General features: G+C 35.5%; 1 protein-coding gene across 1 annotated transcript; it reads right to left on the bottom strand.

Annotated features, from left to right (window-relative positions):
• Positions 1-7,629: 7,629 nt before the first annotated feature.
• LOC135646243 (OVARIAN TUMOR DOMAIN-containing deubiquitinating enzyme 9-like) lies at positions 7,630-13,371 on the bottom strand. Its single transcript, XM_065165582.1, has 11 exons — positions 13,349-13,371; positions 12,259-12,552; positions 11,938-12,098; positions 11,168-11,241; positions 10,516-10,570; positions 9,309-9,383; positions 9,089-9,162; positions 8,941-8,989; positions 8,417-8,501; positions 8,164-8,220; positions 7,630-7,867 (listed from the first exon to the last, which is right to left on the bottom strand). The coding sequence occupies exons 2-11, from the start codon at positions 12,347-12,349 to the stop codon at positions 7,812-7,814; spliced, it is 777 nt and encodes a 258-aa protein (XP_065021654.1). The 5' UTR covers positions 12,350-12,552; positions 13,349-13,371; the 3' UTR covers positions 7,630-7,811.
• Between the last annotated feature and the right edge of the window lie 1,286 nt (positions 13,372-14,657).

The following is a 14,657-nucleotide window of genomic DNA, read 5'->3' as shown; positions in this document are numbered from 1 at the left end:
CCAATGGAACTCTATTTTTAAGTTACCAGTTACATTTTACAAAGTGCCTGAGACTCTCGTAAAGCCCAGGATTTCATTCATAAGATAGAAACTTCATAAAAGAGAAGATGACCAGGTCCTAAAGAATCTTGAGAACAACTGTCAATGATCATAATGTTACGTACAGGAAATTAATAAATAAAAAAAAGCACAACAAGAAGTAAAAATGCATGTAACAATGGTGATATCTTGAAGGAGAGACTTCCTTTCATCAAAACCAAATGCTTTAATTGCAGCGATGTTCACAATATCCCGGAACTTTTTTGCATGACTAGAGATGCTAGAGCCTCACCAGTAACATCCTCAGCAAAAATGAGAAGGGGCTCCCAGTGGGGTGGCTTTCTCCAACAAAGGTACGATTTCTTTGCCTTGTCAAATTTAACAACTAATGCCTCAGGAGTTGTGAAACTGTAAGAGGATGTAATTTGTCAATCTCCTTGCATCAAAAGCAGACACTAAAGAAAGAAGAAGTGCAGCTTCTGATAAGTCTTAACCTCCATCCTTCGACATCAACAGTAGTCTTAAAGGACGATGAGGATTCAATAGAAGAAACACAATCAGAACCAACTTTTTCAATATTACAGCAATCGTGGTTCCTTTGACCTCATTTGTACCAGCTGAAATGGATACGACGTCTGCAACATCATATAATAATATTTACCTATAAACACATATCTATGAAAATTATGAACATTTAATGCTTTATAAGTCACACAAATGATAGCTTTGAAAAGTTGTCACAGATATAAACCTAGAAAAATGGTCAATTGGCCACACATTGTTAACTCTGATATCAGCAAATCCACATTTGTTACTTCTGATAACAGCAAATCCCCTGACAAGCCGTACTTTCATCTCAAGCTCTTCCACTAATACTAACTATTAGAAAAATACGACAAAAAAGATGATGAAAACACTATGGAAACAAATAACAAACACAAGATCAAGAATACTATAAGAAATATATTTAGGCTTGAAACATGTATAAACACTTTTTTAAAAACGATATTTGCACTCTCTTCTCAATAAGATTGCTATGGGTTTGATGCAAATTGTTTTAGTGGATATGACAAGCCTTTAGAAGATCTGTATTGGGCAAACAATAAAGAATCTTCAAAGAGGAATTAGAGAATGTCTAATTCAATCACTTGGAGAGTAAAGAAGAAGAGTATGAAAGAGATATATCCATAATTTGCCCTCAAATACCTATTTATAGATATTTTCTTAAAAGACACGATCTTTGAAAAATAACTACCAAAATAACTACAAAAGAAACCACCTTTTCAAATAAATCTTTTGAAAATAAATTCTTTTTTCCTTTTAATTTGAATAATTTATAACAATCCCCCACTTGTTCAAATTTAAATTTTTCTCCAAGTGATTAAATAGTATTTATGAATAAAGTAATATATCTTTCGATTTGAATATTACCTTAGTGTAAGCATCACAAAGTGAAGTCGAAATCCCAAATAGCATAAAAGCTTTGAATTTATTATTCTTAATGACAACACCAGTGATACTACACATATAAATACAACATCCTTGTTTTCCTCATAAAATCTCGCTCAATCCTAATATGGCCTTGGACTCATCCAAGTTCATGAACTTTTATGAGAGAAAACTCCAACTCTTAATCGAAGCGGCACCACTTCTAAGTTCATATAGGTGAAGTTCTTATAGTATCTTTGTCACTCTTTGAGATAATTGTTCTAACTTGATTGAACTTCATTAAGAGTATAATTAACTCAACTCTCATTCGGTGACAACCAGCACTTTAACATCTTTAGATGAGACTCGTAAAATATTTTAAAGTGCTGAACCACTCCACAAGTCAATGACTTATTCTTACCTTTTGAACTCTTCATTACTCATTTCATAATGTTGAGTAGGGTTGCTATCATTGGTGGATCTTTTATTCAAGGAGTTTTAGCTCCATCCATTTTGATGTTGATCTTACAACTTCTCTTGTAAGAGATTTGGTGAATGGATCAGCTAAATTCTCACTTATTTTCACAAATGTGAGTGAAATAATCTCACTTTTGATTAATCTCCTCACATAATCATGTCTAAGACTTATATGTCTTGACTTTCTATTATATATTTTACTATACGCACAAGCTAAAGTGGCTTGACTATCACAAAGTATAGAAATTGAATTCACACTCTTAGAAGTCAATGGAATTTCTAATAGAAAGTCCCTCAACCATTCAGCCTCCTTTCCTGCATCTGTTAGAGCAACAAATTCTAATTCCATAGTTGAGTGAGTTATACACGTTTGTTTTTTGCTCTTCCAAGAAACAGTGCCACCGAACGGTACACCAAGGCTTACCGAGCGATTTCCTCTTACTGTGGCATTGTGACACTGCTACAGTGTATTACTGTAGCACTGTAGCACGATCCGTCCAGTAGCGGGCGGTCCGTGTACCGGTATGTCATCGGACCGATACGTACCACCCATACCGGGCGGTACCATTCGAAATTGCATATCATGCATAAGACTTCCTATAGCACTTGAATATTCTAATTGAGCAACTGTTCTTCCAACATTCTTGACTAATTTGATACTTAGGTCAAACGGGATATTTACTTCTTTGATTTTGAAGTGACTGAATTTCTCCAGTACTTTCTCTATGTAATGAGTTTGACTCAAAACATATCCCCCACTATTTCTTTTTATCTTGATACCTAGTATAGTATCAACTTGTTCAAGATCTTTCATCTTAAATGTTGAAGATAGAAACCTCTTTGTTTCTACAATACTTTTCATGTCGTTGCTCACTATTAGCATATCATCAACATAAAAACAAACTATCACCATATAGTCATAATAAGTTTTGAGATAAACATATTTATCTGCAATATTATGAACAAATCTATTAGAAAGAATTATTGCATCAAATTTCTCATGCCGCTATTTTGGATCTTGCTTTAAACCATATAATGACTTAATAATTTTATACACTTTATGTTTATTTCCCGGTAGAACAAAACCTTCGGGTTGTTCCATTTATATCTTCTCATCGAGGTCTCCATTTAGAAATGTCGTTTTGACATCCATTTGATGAATATAAAAATAAAAAATTGATGTTAAAGCAAAAACAATTCTAATAGATATGATCCTAGCCACAGGAGCATATGTGTCAAAATAATCTATTCATTCCTTTTGTCGAAATCCTTTAGTAACTAATCTTGCTTTGAACGTTTGGAGAGTATCATTTGTATGATACTTCCTACAAAATTCCTATCTACAACTAATAGGTTTAGAGGCAAAACGTAAATCGACAAGTTCCCAAGTGTGGTTTGACATAATAGAATCCATCTCATCATTAATAATATATTTCCAAAAAGCAGCATCACAAGAGACTATAGTTTCTTTAAACGTTTTAGGATCATCTTCCACTTGTAAAACAAGAGGAATTGTTTTTAAGACTCTCTCATTAGTTCCTTCTACAAGGTAAAAAGAAATACTTTAAGAATCAATCTCATCCAATCTTAACGTTTTTTGCTTTTCGTACACGAGTGCTTCTCCTTAATTCATGAGATTGCTCTCCAACCTCTTGTGAACTTGATTGATGTCCAATCAAAGGAATATTAGATTGCTTACCAACCTTTTGAGATGTCTCCACTGGTGACTCTTCACTAATTGGAGGACGAACATTATTACTTGAAGTCATTAAGTGTTCAAAGAACTTCACATCTCAAGATTATATTATGATATTAGACTTCAAATTAAGAAGTCTATATGCTTTGCTATTTGAGGCATAGCCTATAAATGCACATTTGATTCCTCTAGGTCCCAACTTTGTCCTTTGAGGATCATTATTCTTACAATATGCAAGAGACCTCCACACTTTAAAATAATCAATGTTAGGTTATCTTCATTTCCATAACTCATATGGAGAGATCTTATTCTCTTTAAAGGGAATTCTATTTAAAATATGATATGTAGCCAATAAAGCTTCTCTCCATAAATTATAAGATAATTCAGCATGCAACAACATAGCATTAATCATCTCTAGATAAGTTATATTCTTTCTTTCTGCTAATCCATTTTGCTCAGGTGTTCTAGATACTGAACATTCATGAATTATGCCATGTTGGTCACAAAACAAGTTAAATTCATTAGGAAAGTATTCTCCTCCTCTATCACTTCTTAAAACTTTAATTTTCTTCCCTAATTGATTTTCAACTTCTGCTTTATATGTCTTAAAAGCATTAAAAGCATTATTTTTATGTTTCAATAAGTACACATATGTGAATCTAAACATATCATCTATAAAAGTAATGAAATATCTATTACCTCCTCTTGTTAATATGTCATTTAATTCACATATATCAGAATGTATTAAGTCTAATAAATTAGTATATCTTTCAATACTTTTGAAGGGTTTCTTCATCATCTTTGATTTAACACAAATTTCACATTTATTAAGATCATCAAAATGATAATTTATTAAGCCACACTTAACCATTCTTCTAACGGTACTAGTTCCAATATGTACTAATCTATTATGCCATAATGAATAAGAATCAACAATATAAATAAAAGCAACATCTTTATTAAATTTAGAATCATTATCAACAATAGATAATTTGACCATTCCCTCAGCGGAATAGCCTTTTCCAACAAAAGTTTCATTACGGGATAGAATTAACTTCCCGAATTCAAATACAGATTTAATTCCAGGTTTGCTAAGGAGATTCTCACTCACTAAATTTCTACTCATATGGTACATGAAGAACATTAGTAAGAGTGACTTTCTTTCCCGAAGTGAAAAGTGAGTTCCACATTTTCCTTACCAATCACCTTAGAACGAACTTCATTTCCCATTTGAATCTCTTGCCCTTCTGTGACTTCTTTGTAAGTCTTGAAGAATGTCTTATCATAGCAAACATGGACGGTAGTATAAGTATCATACCACCAACTAGAAACCTTGCCAAATATGACATTCACTTCGCTCACCGTAGCGATTATATTATCATCTCCCTCAACGAAGTTGACTTCCGGTTTCTGGCCTTTTTTAAATCTACAATCCCTAACAAAATGATCAGGTTTTTCCACAAACAAAACAGCCTCCACTCTTTTGCTTCTTAAATTTTCTTTGATCCCTTTTGGGGCCAAAATAATTCTCCTTGTTTTGCTTGCCTTTGTTGGGATTCTTAGGCTGATTCATAACATTTGTTTTTATATTGCCAAAAGAGTTCTCACTCTTGTCTCTCATTCTCGATTCCTCCTCGATTCGAAGATGTTTTTGAATTTACTCCAAAGTGATATCTTGGAGTCGTGCAAAATCTTCTTCCTATACCCTTTCCAAGATGAAGGCAACTTGACTATTATAGCCCATACTTGAAAAGGTTCAGGAAGTTCGATTTTTTCAACCTTTAATTGATTAACAATGACCTGCAACTCATGCACTTGTGCCAAGATTGACTTGTCATCCACAAACTTGTAATCAAAATATTTAGAAATTAAAAATTTCTTTGTACCTTCTTTTTCGGCATAATACTTGAATTCCAAAGCATTCCAAATTGCTTTGAGAATGTGTCCTCTACACATTGAGCATTAAGAATGTGTCCTCTATACATGACTTCATCTTCATTTCTCTTCTTTTGTTCAGCCTTGACTTCATCGGTGTCATCGTCGGTTAGATCGAGAATTGATTGAAGATTTGGATCAAGCACATAGAAGATCTTCAAAGCAGTCAACATGAACTTCATCTTGTCTTGCCAACAAGTAAAATTTGTTCTATCAAAACGATCCAAACGAACAAAATCTTGATTCAATAATTTGATGGTATTTGTGGCCTCCATGGTAAATTTGTATAAACTCATAAAATATCGTTTTTAGATTGTTGGAAAAATACGACAAAGAAGATGATGAAAACACTATGGAAACAAATAACAAACACAAGATCAAGAATACTATAGGAAATATATTTAGGCTTGAAACGTGTATAAACATTTTCCTAAAAACGATATTTGCACCATCTTCTCAATAAGATTGCTATGGGTTTGATGCAAATAGTTTTATGGATAACGACAAGCCTTTGGAATTAGAGAGGAATTAGAAGAATTATTGAGCAAACAATAAAGAATCTTCAAAGAGGAATTAGAGAATGTCTAATTCAATCACTTGAAAAACAAAGAAGAAAAGTATGAAAGAGAGTATCCATAATTTACCCTCAAATACCTATTTATAGATATTTTCTTAAAAGACACGATCTTTGAAAAATAATTACCAAAATAACTACAAAAGAAATCACCTTTTCAAATAAATCTTTTGAAAAAAAATTATTTTTTCTTTTTAATTTGAACAATTTATAACACTAACAGTTCTGTCAATTCCCATCTTGATGGACATATGTACCAAAAGTAACATTCAACAAACCCTACTTGATGATTTCACATGCAGAACTGATGCAATTGTGTTGCCATCTCCAGCAGAGTATTTTGTCTTGCTATCAACCTTCATTTTAAAGAAAAGTGTGTGCCTCGTACCCAGGCTTTACACAAGTACCTCAAATAACAAATTAGCTAGTTTAGGTGCACAGATCTAATTTTGCAGAACAATTGGCACGCTTAGTGAATCAAAGCAGCACCAGCATTCCCAATTGGATCTGCAAGAGGAACAATGACCCCATCATTAACCACTTTTGGAGCCCCACCCACATCCAACACAACGTTCCTCCTTGTGATTCATAGGACGACAGGATATGAACCTAAGCTGCCGCGTGAAAAGTTCGAACCATGATGGTAGCCAGGAATTCATGCAATCAACAAGCAAAACCTCAAATTAATAGGTTTATGCATTATAAATTCCACTAGCCGATGCAACATGAGAATTGGTGAACTACGAATCAGACACGATTTGAGGTCAAAACATTCGATAAGATTCATGCTCAGTGAAGATTTAAAATCTTTTTCTCATTGAGGGACCAATATTTACGTACAGACAAAAATTTACGTCAAGAAAGCGATAGCACTCCGGACTTCAGACACTAAATTCATGATGGATGATAACTACGAAGCCGCAAATAGAAAGAAAGGGAATGTAGGTTCATCGAGCACCTCTAGAGCCGAGGGTAACACCGTCTGCATTGCCAAGTTCTCCGATCAATGGCGAAATCTTCAACCCTGGCTGTCAATGCGAGACGCCCTCCGCGGACTCTCCCGTTTCACCAAGAAGCAACACGAGATCTCAAAAAAAAAAAAAAAAACAGAATACTCTTCTGAAGCAAACACCGGAGCAGAAGCAGGCACGTAGCTTCAAACGCATCCCACGACGAGGGCTAGAGAAGAATGGAGTCGGTGGAGACAGTTTGTGGCGGCCATTTCTCAGCGGAAATCGGGAGGCTTAGGCGGAAGGGGCGAGCGAGAGTGCGCAATAAGGGTTTGGGAGGAAGAGAGGCTTAGTTTCCAGAAGATTCCAACCAAGAAAATATACTGTCCGAACAGAAACAACTGTTTTGATTTACATCATTCGATCTAATATAAAAGATGAACGACTACTCAGTATTGGGAAAACAGAACAGATGAATTGTACCGAAACCAATACAGGACGAAGAAAGAACAGAAGATGATGCACAGTCATGATCAATGACTCCTTTAAATATCAACCGTATCGATGTTAACATATGACTGACGTCCATAAAGAATGTGTTAGTCTGTACAGGGATGTGTAGGAGGACAAAGAACAAGTTTGGGATTGCTCATGCAATTCTCTTCCTTCAATCAGCTTCTCACCTTCCCACCACGGAGCAACATCATGCGTATCAGAACCCGAAGTGCCACCACCTTTTCTTATTCCTACCCTCCAAAACTGGCAACTCTGCACATCAAGCAAATATAAATAAGAAAAGAATTACGCAATTAGCAGCAGTTTAACTTTAGTATCTGACAACCACCACACATCTCGGACGATGCATGGAACCCAAAGGTCACTTTTTGACACTGAGTTTGGTGTCAACGTTTAATATGGTATTCTAAATTGATGTCATACAGGAAATTATGTAGGCAACTGAAATAGTTCCCGACAGTCTTTACATGTAGAGAGCCACAAGAAATGAATACATTACTCTAAGCAAACAGAGTTACAGCGGAACAACATATGAAGAGATGGCTAACCTCCTTCAGGATAGATCGAGTTGTAGTGCACCTCAGCCCAAAAGCTTAAACATATGACTGCACAAAATAATAATAATAAGTTGAGATTTACATGGCTAGAACAGAGTCATAAGACCTCTTCCATCAAATACGTGGATCCCATCTCTTGGTCAACAGTCAACAAGTGGGCCTAAGAAGTTCCACCAGCAGACAGAACAATGCGGCAAAGGCTTAAACTATTCTTGAATTATAGATCCCACGAAGTAGACTGTACCTCGTTTAGACTTCTCAACACTAGGAAGAATCTCAATGTAGCAGGTATCCTTGAAGGATGTTAGAATAAATATTTTAACACCATACTGCAAAAGATAATGGAATTCTGTGAGCATTAGATAACACAAACAGGAAATGAGGAATATTATGCATGGAATATCAAGAAAAAAACAAAACATGAGATGTATCAAACAATAAAAAACCATTATTCAGAATATCCAGTGAAATGGCAAACTTATGTCAGATTTCTACAATTTCATAAGCAAGCAAAAGCCTATGCCAATAGGATGCCCTTAGTATAGATTTGGGTTATAATAGTTGTGCTTTATTAGATAATCATCATAACATATTGCATGAATGTTCTTAAATTCCCGGTAATTCTACAATCACAGCTTCCTGCCTGACAGTTTGCTACTATAGTAGTTTCAGGAAATTCATGTCCAATTGAAGTAATCAAAAGTTTAAATAGTCTGAAAATAGCATGAGGGAAGATAATATGCTTTAAAGGAACTTAATCACACATACTGAATCAGCAGCAGCCTGCAATGTGACATGGTCTCCCCATTCCCCATTCCTGTTCTCCATCAGGGCCAGGAAAAACAGGATTGTTAATAGCTACTGAATAATGTATCTCCATATTTAAACAAAATGCTAGATAAAGAAAGCAACATACTTGGACATCTTCTTGAGATAATCATCATATGACATAGGTACATATCCATCGTAGATCTCAGGATGAGATCTAAGCTGAGGTCCATTAAAAGAAGTCTATCAGAACAACTAATTCAGAAAAGAAGGAAGGAAAAGAACCAAGATAAATATGAACCAACGAAACATTTAGGAGGAGAAGAAAAAGAATCAAAGGATGATATAGAAAAGATGCATGTGCCAACCTGATCAACAACTTGTTGTCTCACAAACTTGTGGTGTTCAGGACTACGATACAATTGATCAGCGAGTGCTCGGAACTGGAAAGATATTAGGTTCAAGAAATATCAGTAGTCTTATTAATATAGTAACTCCAATTTCAGAGCTAAAAGTTCACAGCAAAGACACTTATTACATGGGATCAACAAAGTATCAAAATGGACCATGAAATTTCATCTGTTACTCATAACAGAGACATGCTAGACAGAGACTGCAGCAAGAGCCAATGCATGCATTCCATAAGTTTCATGCCCATGAAAAGCACTATAACTACAACTGGTTTGTCAGGCAAACTAAACTACATCTACATATCAGCAGAAAATATAAAACTTCATGGCAGAATCTTAGAAGTCAGAAAAACAAATTAGTACAATGAGATGCTAGCAAAAATTCAAGATCTGTAATTTATAACATTTACAGCAGTATAATCATGAAAAAAATTATGGTAACACTCCAACACCTACTTTTCACCAAAGATTTTGAGGTTATTACAACAGAGAAGTTTGATCATCATAGTTCAATTTTAAATGAGAAACCAGCTGGAAGCCAATATTAACGTCCATAGGCTCGGTAACAGAAGTGGATTACTCCAAGGGGAGGCACAAGAAGTGGTAAGGCAGTTCTGATGCCCACATAAAAAACAGCCAAAGTCAAGATTAAGTAATGATAATGAAGTAAATTTAGATAGGTAGCAATAAGCATTGCAGCAGTCAGTGGCCAAGGCAGGCTGTGGTTTCTTTTCAGCTTTTTTTTCTCAAAAGATGTTTGATCACTTAACAGGTGCCAGCCAGCCTCAATTTTAACACTTATAGATGCATTCATAAATGGCAATTATTTCATTACAAAAACTCATGCAAAAGATGCTTTTAGAGCCAAAAGAATTGAGATTGAAACTGTAGAAGTTATAATAGTAAGAACAATAGCAGTAGATGCTCGCAAATATGTAGCAGCTGTACATCACATTTAGTAACCATTTTTTAGTGTCATTGACAAGAACACAAAATATGGAACCCAGGAAACCTATTGACTCTACATAACTGTTAATAAATGCTACTGAAATGGGATTTCTTCCAAGGAAACATATGCAAACTTAGATAGTTAAAACCTAGAATTGATACACAATATAGGACATGATCACATAAACAGAAAGATGTACCTGTCAAAAAAACTAACCTGACAGTTACCATCCCCTTGAACCTTTAGATCAACCAAATCATACAACCTTAGCCTGCAGTGCAGCAGCGTAGTCACAGGGGGTCAACAAAATAAATAACATAAATGAGAATCATCCGAACGACAGCAATGTGCGATAAACACTATACCAATGAGCTAAATTATTGGCCTAACGATAGGCAGTAAAAATCATCTGTCATCCAGTTTCCTGAGACAGCATAAGCATAAAAAATTTCTCCTGGTCATTTAACTTTGGCAATAACATGTCAGGTGGTGGATGCTTAAGCACTTGGTTGCTCAGCTTTTGACAGTTTTTCCTTAGGAAAAAGCAAACAACCAACTTCAGATTTATGTTTTTAAAAACCATGCAGAAGTCCTATTCACAAAGCCATACACATGCAAGTTATCTTGAGAAAATTTCTAGCAAATATCTTTTCATTACACATATGTCCATTTAAGAGACAGAAGAAGCCAAAGAACTGCAACAAAATATTGACACTAAGGGTGTCTTTTGTTGAAGTCATAGTCAAATTTGTTGAAATGAAGGGCCACTCTTCTTGACACCTAAAAAAGATTCCATGAAAATAAAAGCTGAAAAAACAAGGCAAGAAGATTCACATAAAGGATAAAGGGCTATCATTTAAGGCTATACCGCTCAGTAAGTCTTTGGTGATCTGAAATTTCTTCATCAACTGTAGGAAGCCCCTTATTAATCCTTGGAACATGCTACATGAAAGATAAAAAGAGTGATCAGAATACGCATCTTCATATCAAACTTCAAAGTGATGAATAGTCTAAAAAGTAAAAAACACACCAAAAAATGACATGCTCAGCTTTCACAGGTGAACAGCCAAAAGTAAAGAATCATATATCATCCCACTAAAACACCTATAAATTCAGTCTAAATATTCACCACAAAATTATTCCAGCGAATTAATTATCAAAGGCATCTACGTAGATGACTAACCCAGTAATTATGCCAGATAAAAAAAATACTGAGACCTGAGTATATCTTGAATATATAAGTGATTGTTTATCTTGCATCAAGCTAAAATAAGGGCATTTGCTTGCTGCCACAAGATGGCTTTATCGATGAGAAGATATGAAGATCCAGGACCAACACAAGATATGTGCTTTCCATTAATCTTTTGTCCTATCAACTTAAATATAATGAACTTAATAAAAAAATAAAATTTCTCAATGAATTTCAGGAACTAGGGCATATCTCCAGGTTGCCTAGCTGAGCCTATTCACATGCTATTTCTCCATGATCTATCACCATCTTTTTCCAAATAATCCAAGTATGTTATGATCACATATCACAAGAATTGCCGAACTTTTAAAATCAAGATCAGTCACACAAGATTCTCCAAATAATCATCCAAGAAATTATTAAACCCCACAGGCTACAGCAGAACTTACAGGAATAGAAGTCATATGATTCAGTCTCTTGCATACTTCACCATCTAGAGTATAGGAGTCATCTGCAAGCTCTAATAAGCAATTTTCACCACAATTTAACTTTTCATCGGAGATTGAGCATGAAATAGAGGCTCCCATATTTTCTAAATCTTCTAGAGTTCCTGCATACAACATAACATATACCACTAAATTGCAGAGGGGAAAAGAAACAAAGAACAAGTTGACCGAAACCTTAAATAGAGAAGTAGTCAGAGAACAAAGAAAAAAAACTGGGTACCAGGATAGGAAATTTCTATGATTGTATACTTGAAATATTTTTACCTGTGGTAGAAGAAGACAACCAATTTTGAGTAAGAACAGATTCCTGCAACTGCTCTTCAGTTACAAGTGAAGGTCCAGATGCTTCTGCCATAGAAATTTGTGAAAGTTCTTCCTGAAGAGCACGAGCAATAACTTCATCATTTTCTACAGAATCACGAGCTTCCCATGACTCACTTTCATCGGCACAATGCAAACCGCTATCGTTCGTGCTGTCGTGACTGGAGGTTGCACAATAGGCGGAGTTCAAAGGTGGCTCAAGAAGGAGATGAAGGCCCCACCGAACAAGATTGGGATCTTGTTCATACATAATCATCAACTTTAATTAATATTAAATTATCAGAAACCTGTGCAAATTTTCATGGAGGCATGTAACATCATCATAAAAGCAATCAGATGCATGGAGAAATATAAATAGTTTGCTTGAAAGTGATCATATGTAATGGCTTGTGTAACTTCTTTTAGGTTTAGGCATATATTCTGGACCAACTTTACTTAGTGTAAAACAGTCAATTAAGTTGGTGACTCGCAAAATACACAACATGCAGTTGCAGTTAGTCCTCCAACCATGTAGCATGTTCACAGCATATAACCAAATAAAAATGATCTACAATCTTGGATAAAATGATATAAATCCACTATACTAAATCTATGTTTCCTTTTTCCATCTTTTTGTTAAACTTTTAGGAAAATCTTAATTCATTATAAGAGTGACAGTTTCATAGTAGATAAAAGTTTTCATCTATTTCCCCACAAATGCTTCCAACAAAGACATTTCTCAAAACTCAACTTCTTTTTTGCACTATCAAAATTATGAATGAAATACCACAGGAATCAACAAACTCAAAAATTAAATCACTATCTCCAAATATCATCTGGATTAGCTGTGCCCATCAACAAACCAAAAAAGAATTGCAATTTCCAAGCAATCTTTTAAGCGATTCGGAGACTTCAAACTCAAACATCCACCAGGAACAAATACTCCCAATTTACAAGACAATTGAAGAGTCCCGTCTCCCACAATAGCTTTTACTTCTAGATTAAACATATTAAAACTCAGAAGCTTCAGTCCAAACTGAATTATTTCCCGTACCAAAAGAAAAGCACTTTCTCCTCCCCTAATACGGTTAAGCATCGCGAAACAAAGATCGTTGCTTCAAGAAAAGTGTTTAGACTTCCACCTGAATGACCGAAGCTACGAAAACAATCAGCCGGTGCGGTGCGGCATCCGAGATAAGCAAATTAAATCGAACAAGACAGACAGGCATCGCGGAACACAACCGATCCAATCTACGAACTCTATCACATGTGACATACTAAACCACAGAAGATTCAAAGAGAAGAAGAACTCCAATAAGAAAGAGAGCGTCCAGCAAAAAGGTAAATCAATAATACCTGTCCTCACCGTGTCAGCAAGGAAAGGGTTTCTCGAACCAAGAAACCCTATGTCACCGAGAGGACCGTGATATTATTATACCTCAGAACAAGTCGAGCGAAGGGAAGGGGGGAGAGAGAGAGAGAGGGCATACTTGTTATCGAAGCAAAGCGATCAATCCGACGTCAAAGGCGACAACGGAGAGAGAAGGGATGGTTACGGGAAAGAGGGTTCGACTACGCGACGCCACAAACCCTCATGTGGAGGGAAGATAGAAGAGAACTGGAACCGAAACGACAACAAACGAACGGATGGTTTCGGCTTCCTTCGCTTGGTGTGAATCGAAGTCACGCGACTTCTGCTACTGTGACACGTGATGCACGTGACGGTCTTCGCTTTATGGACCGCGTCCGATGTCCCCCGTTGGACAACTCGCTCAGGAATCGGTCCGCGTAGTGCGACATTAGATCGAGTATTTTAAATCGACGCACGAGTTATGCATGATTATAACATCAACAAATTGAATTAAAATATGGTTCGTGTTCGGTCCAATGGAGTCGTTTACCGACCGAATACCGCTGTCAAAGGAGAGGGAGAGACCCCCTTCCTGTCGACCCTGCACTTTGAGATTCGTGATATGGCTGTTGATGATCAATCAATGTAAAACTAGATATGAAGCGTAAAAACAAGAAATGAAAATGGATGGATTCACCAAAAAGGCCGGAAAATATGTAACGAATTAAGTTTTTGAAATGAATCGATGATAAAATATCAAACAACTATAACTCTTATAACGGGAAAAAAAATGAAGAATAGGAAAAATCTTATTTTTCTCATGATGAACATTGTTTGACCATTTCTGCAAAGTATTATGTATATAGATTTGGCATAGTCTTAATGAATATTGAAAAATAAAATAGGATTGGGATATATGATTTTTTTTTTTTCATGATTGATCTTTGTTTAATATAAGAGATTGGATTACGAATGAGTCCAATACAAAGTAATATTAATAAAATTATATAGA

The sequence above is a fragment of the Musa acuminata genome, chromosome BXJ3-8, assembly GCF_036884655.1.
Source record: "Musa acuminata AAA Group cultivar baxijiao chromosome BXJ3-8, Cavendish_Baxijiao_AAA, whole genome shotgun sequence".
Classification (NCBI taxonomy): Eukaryota; Viridiplantae; Streptophyta; class Magnoliopsida; order Zingiberales; family Musaceae; genus Musa; species Musa acuminata.
This window is presented reverse-complemented; position numbering and strand designations above follow the sequence as displayed.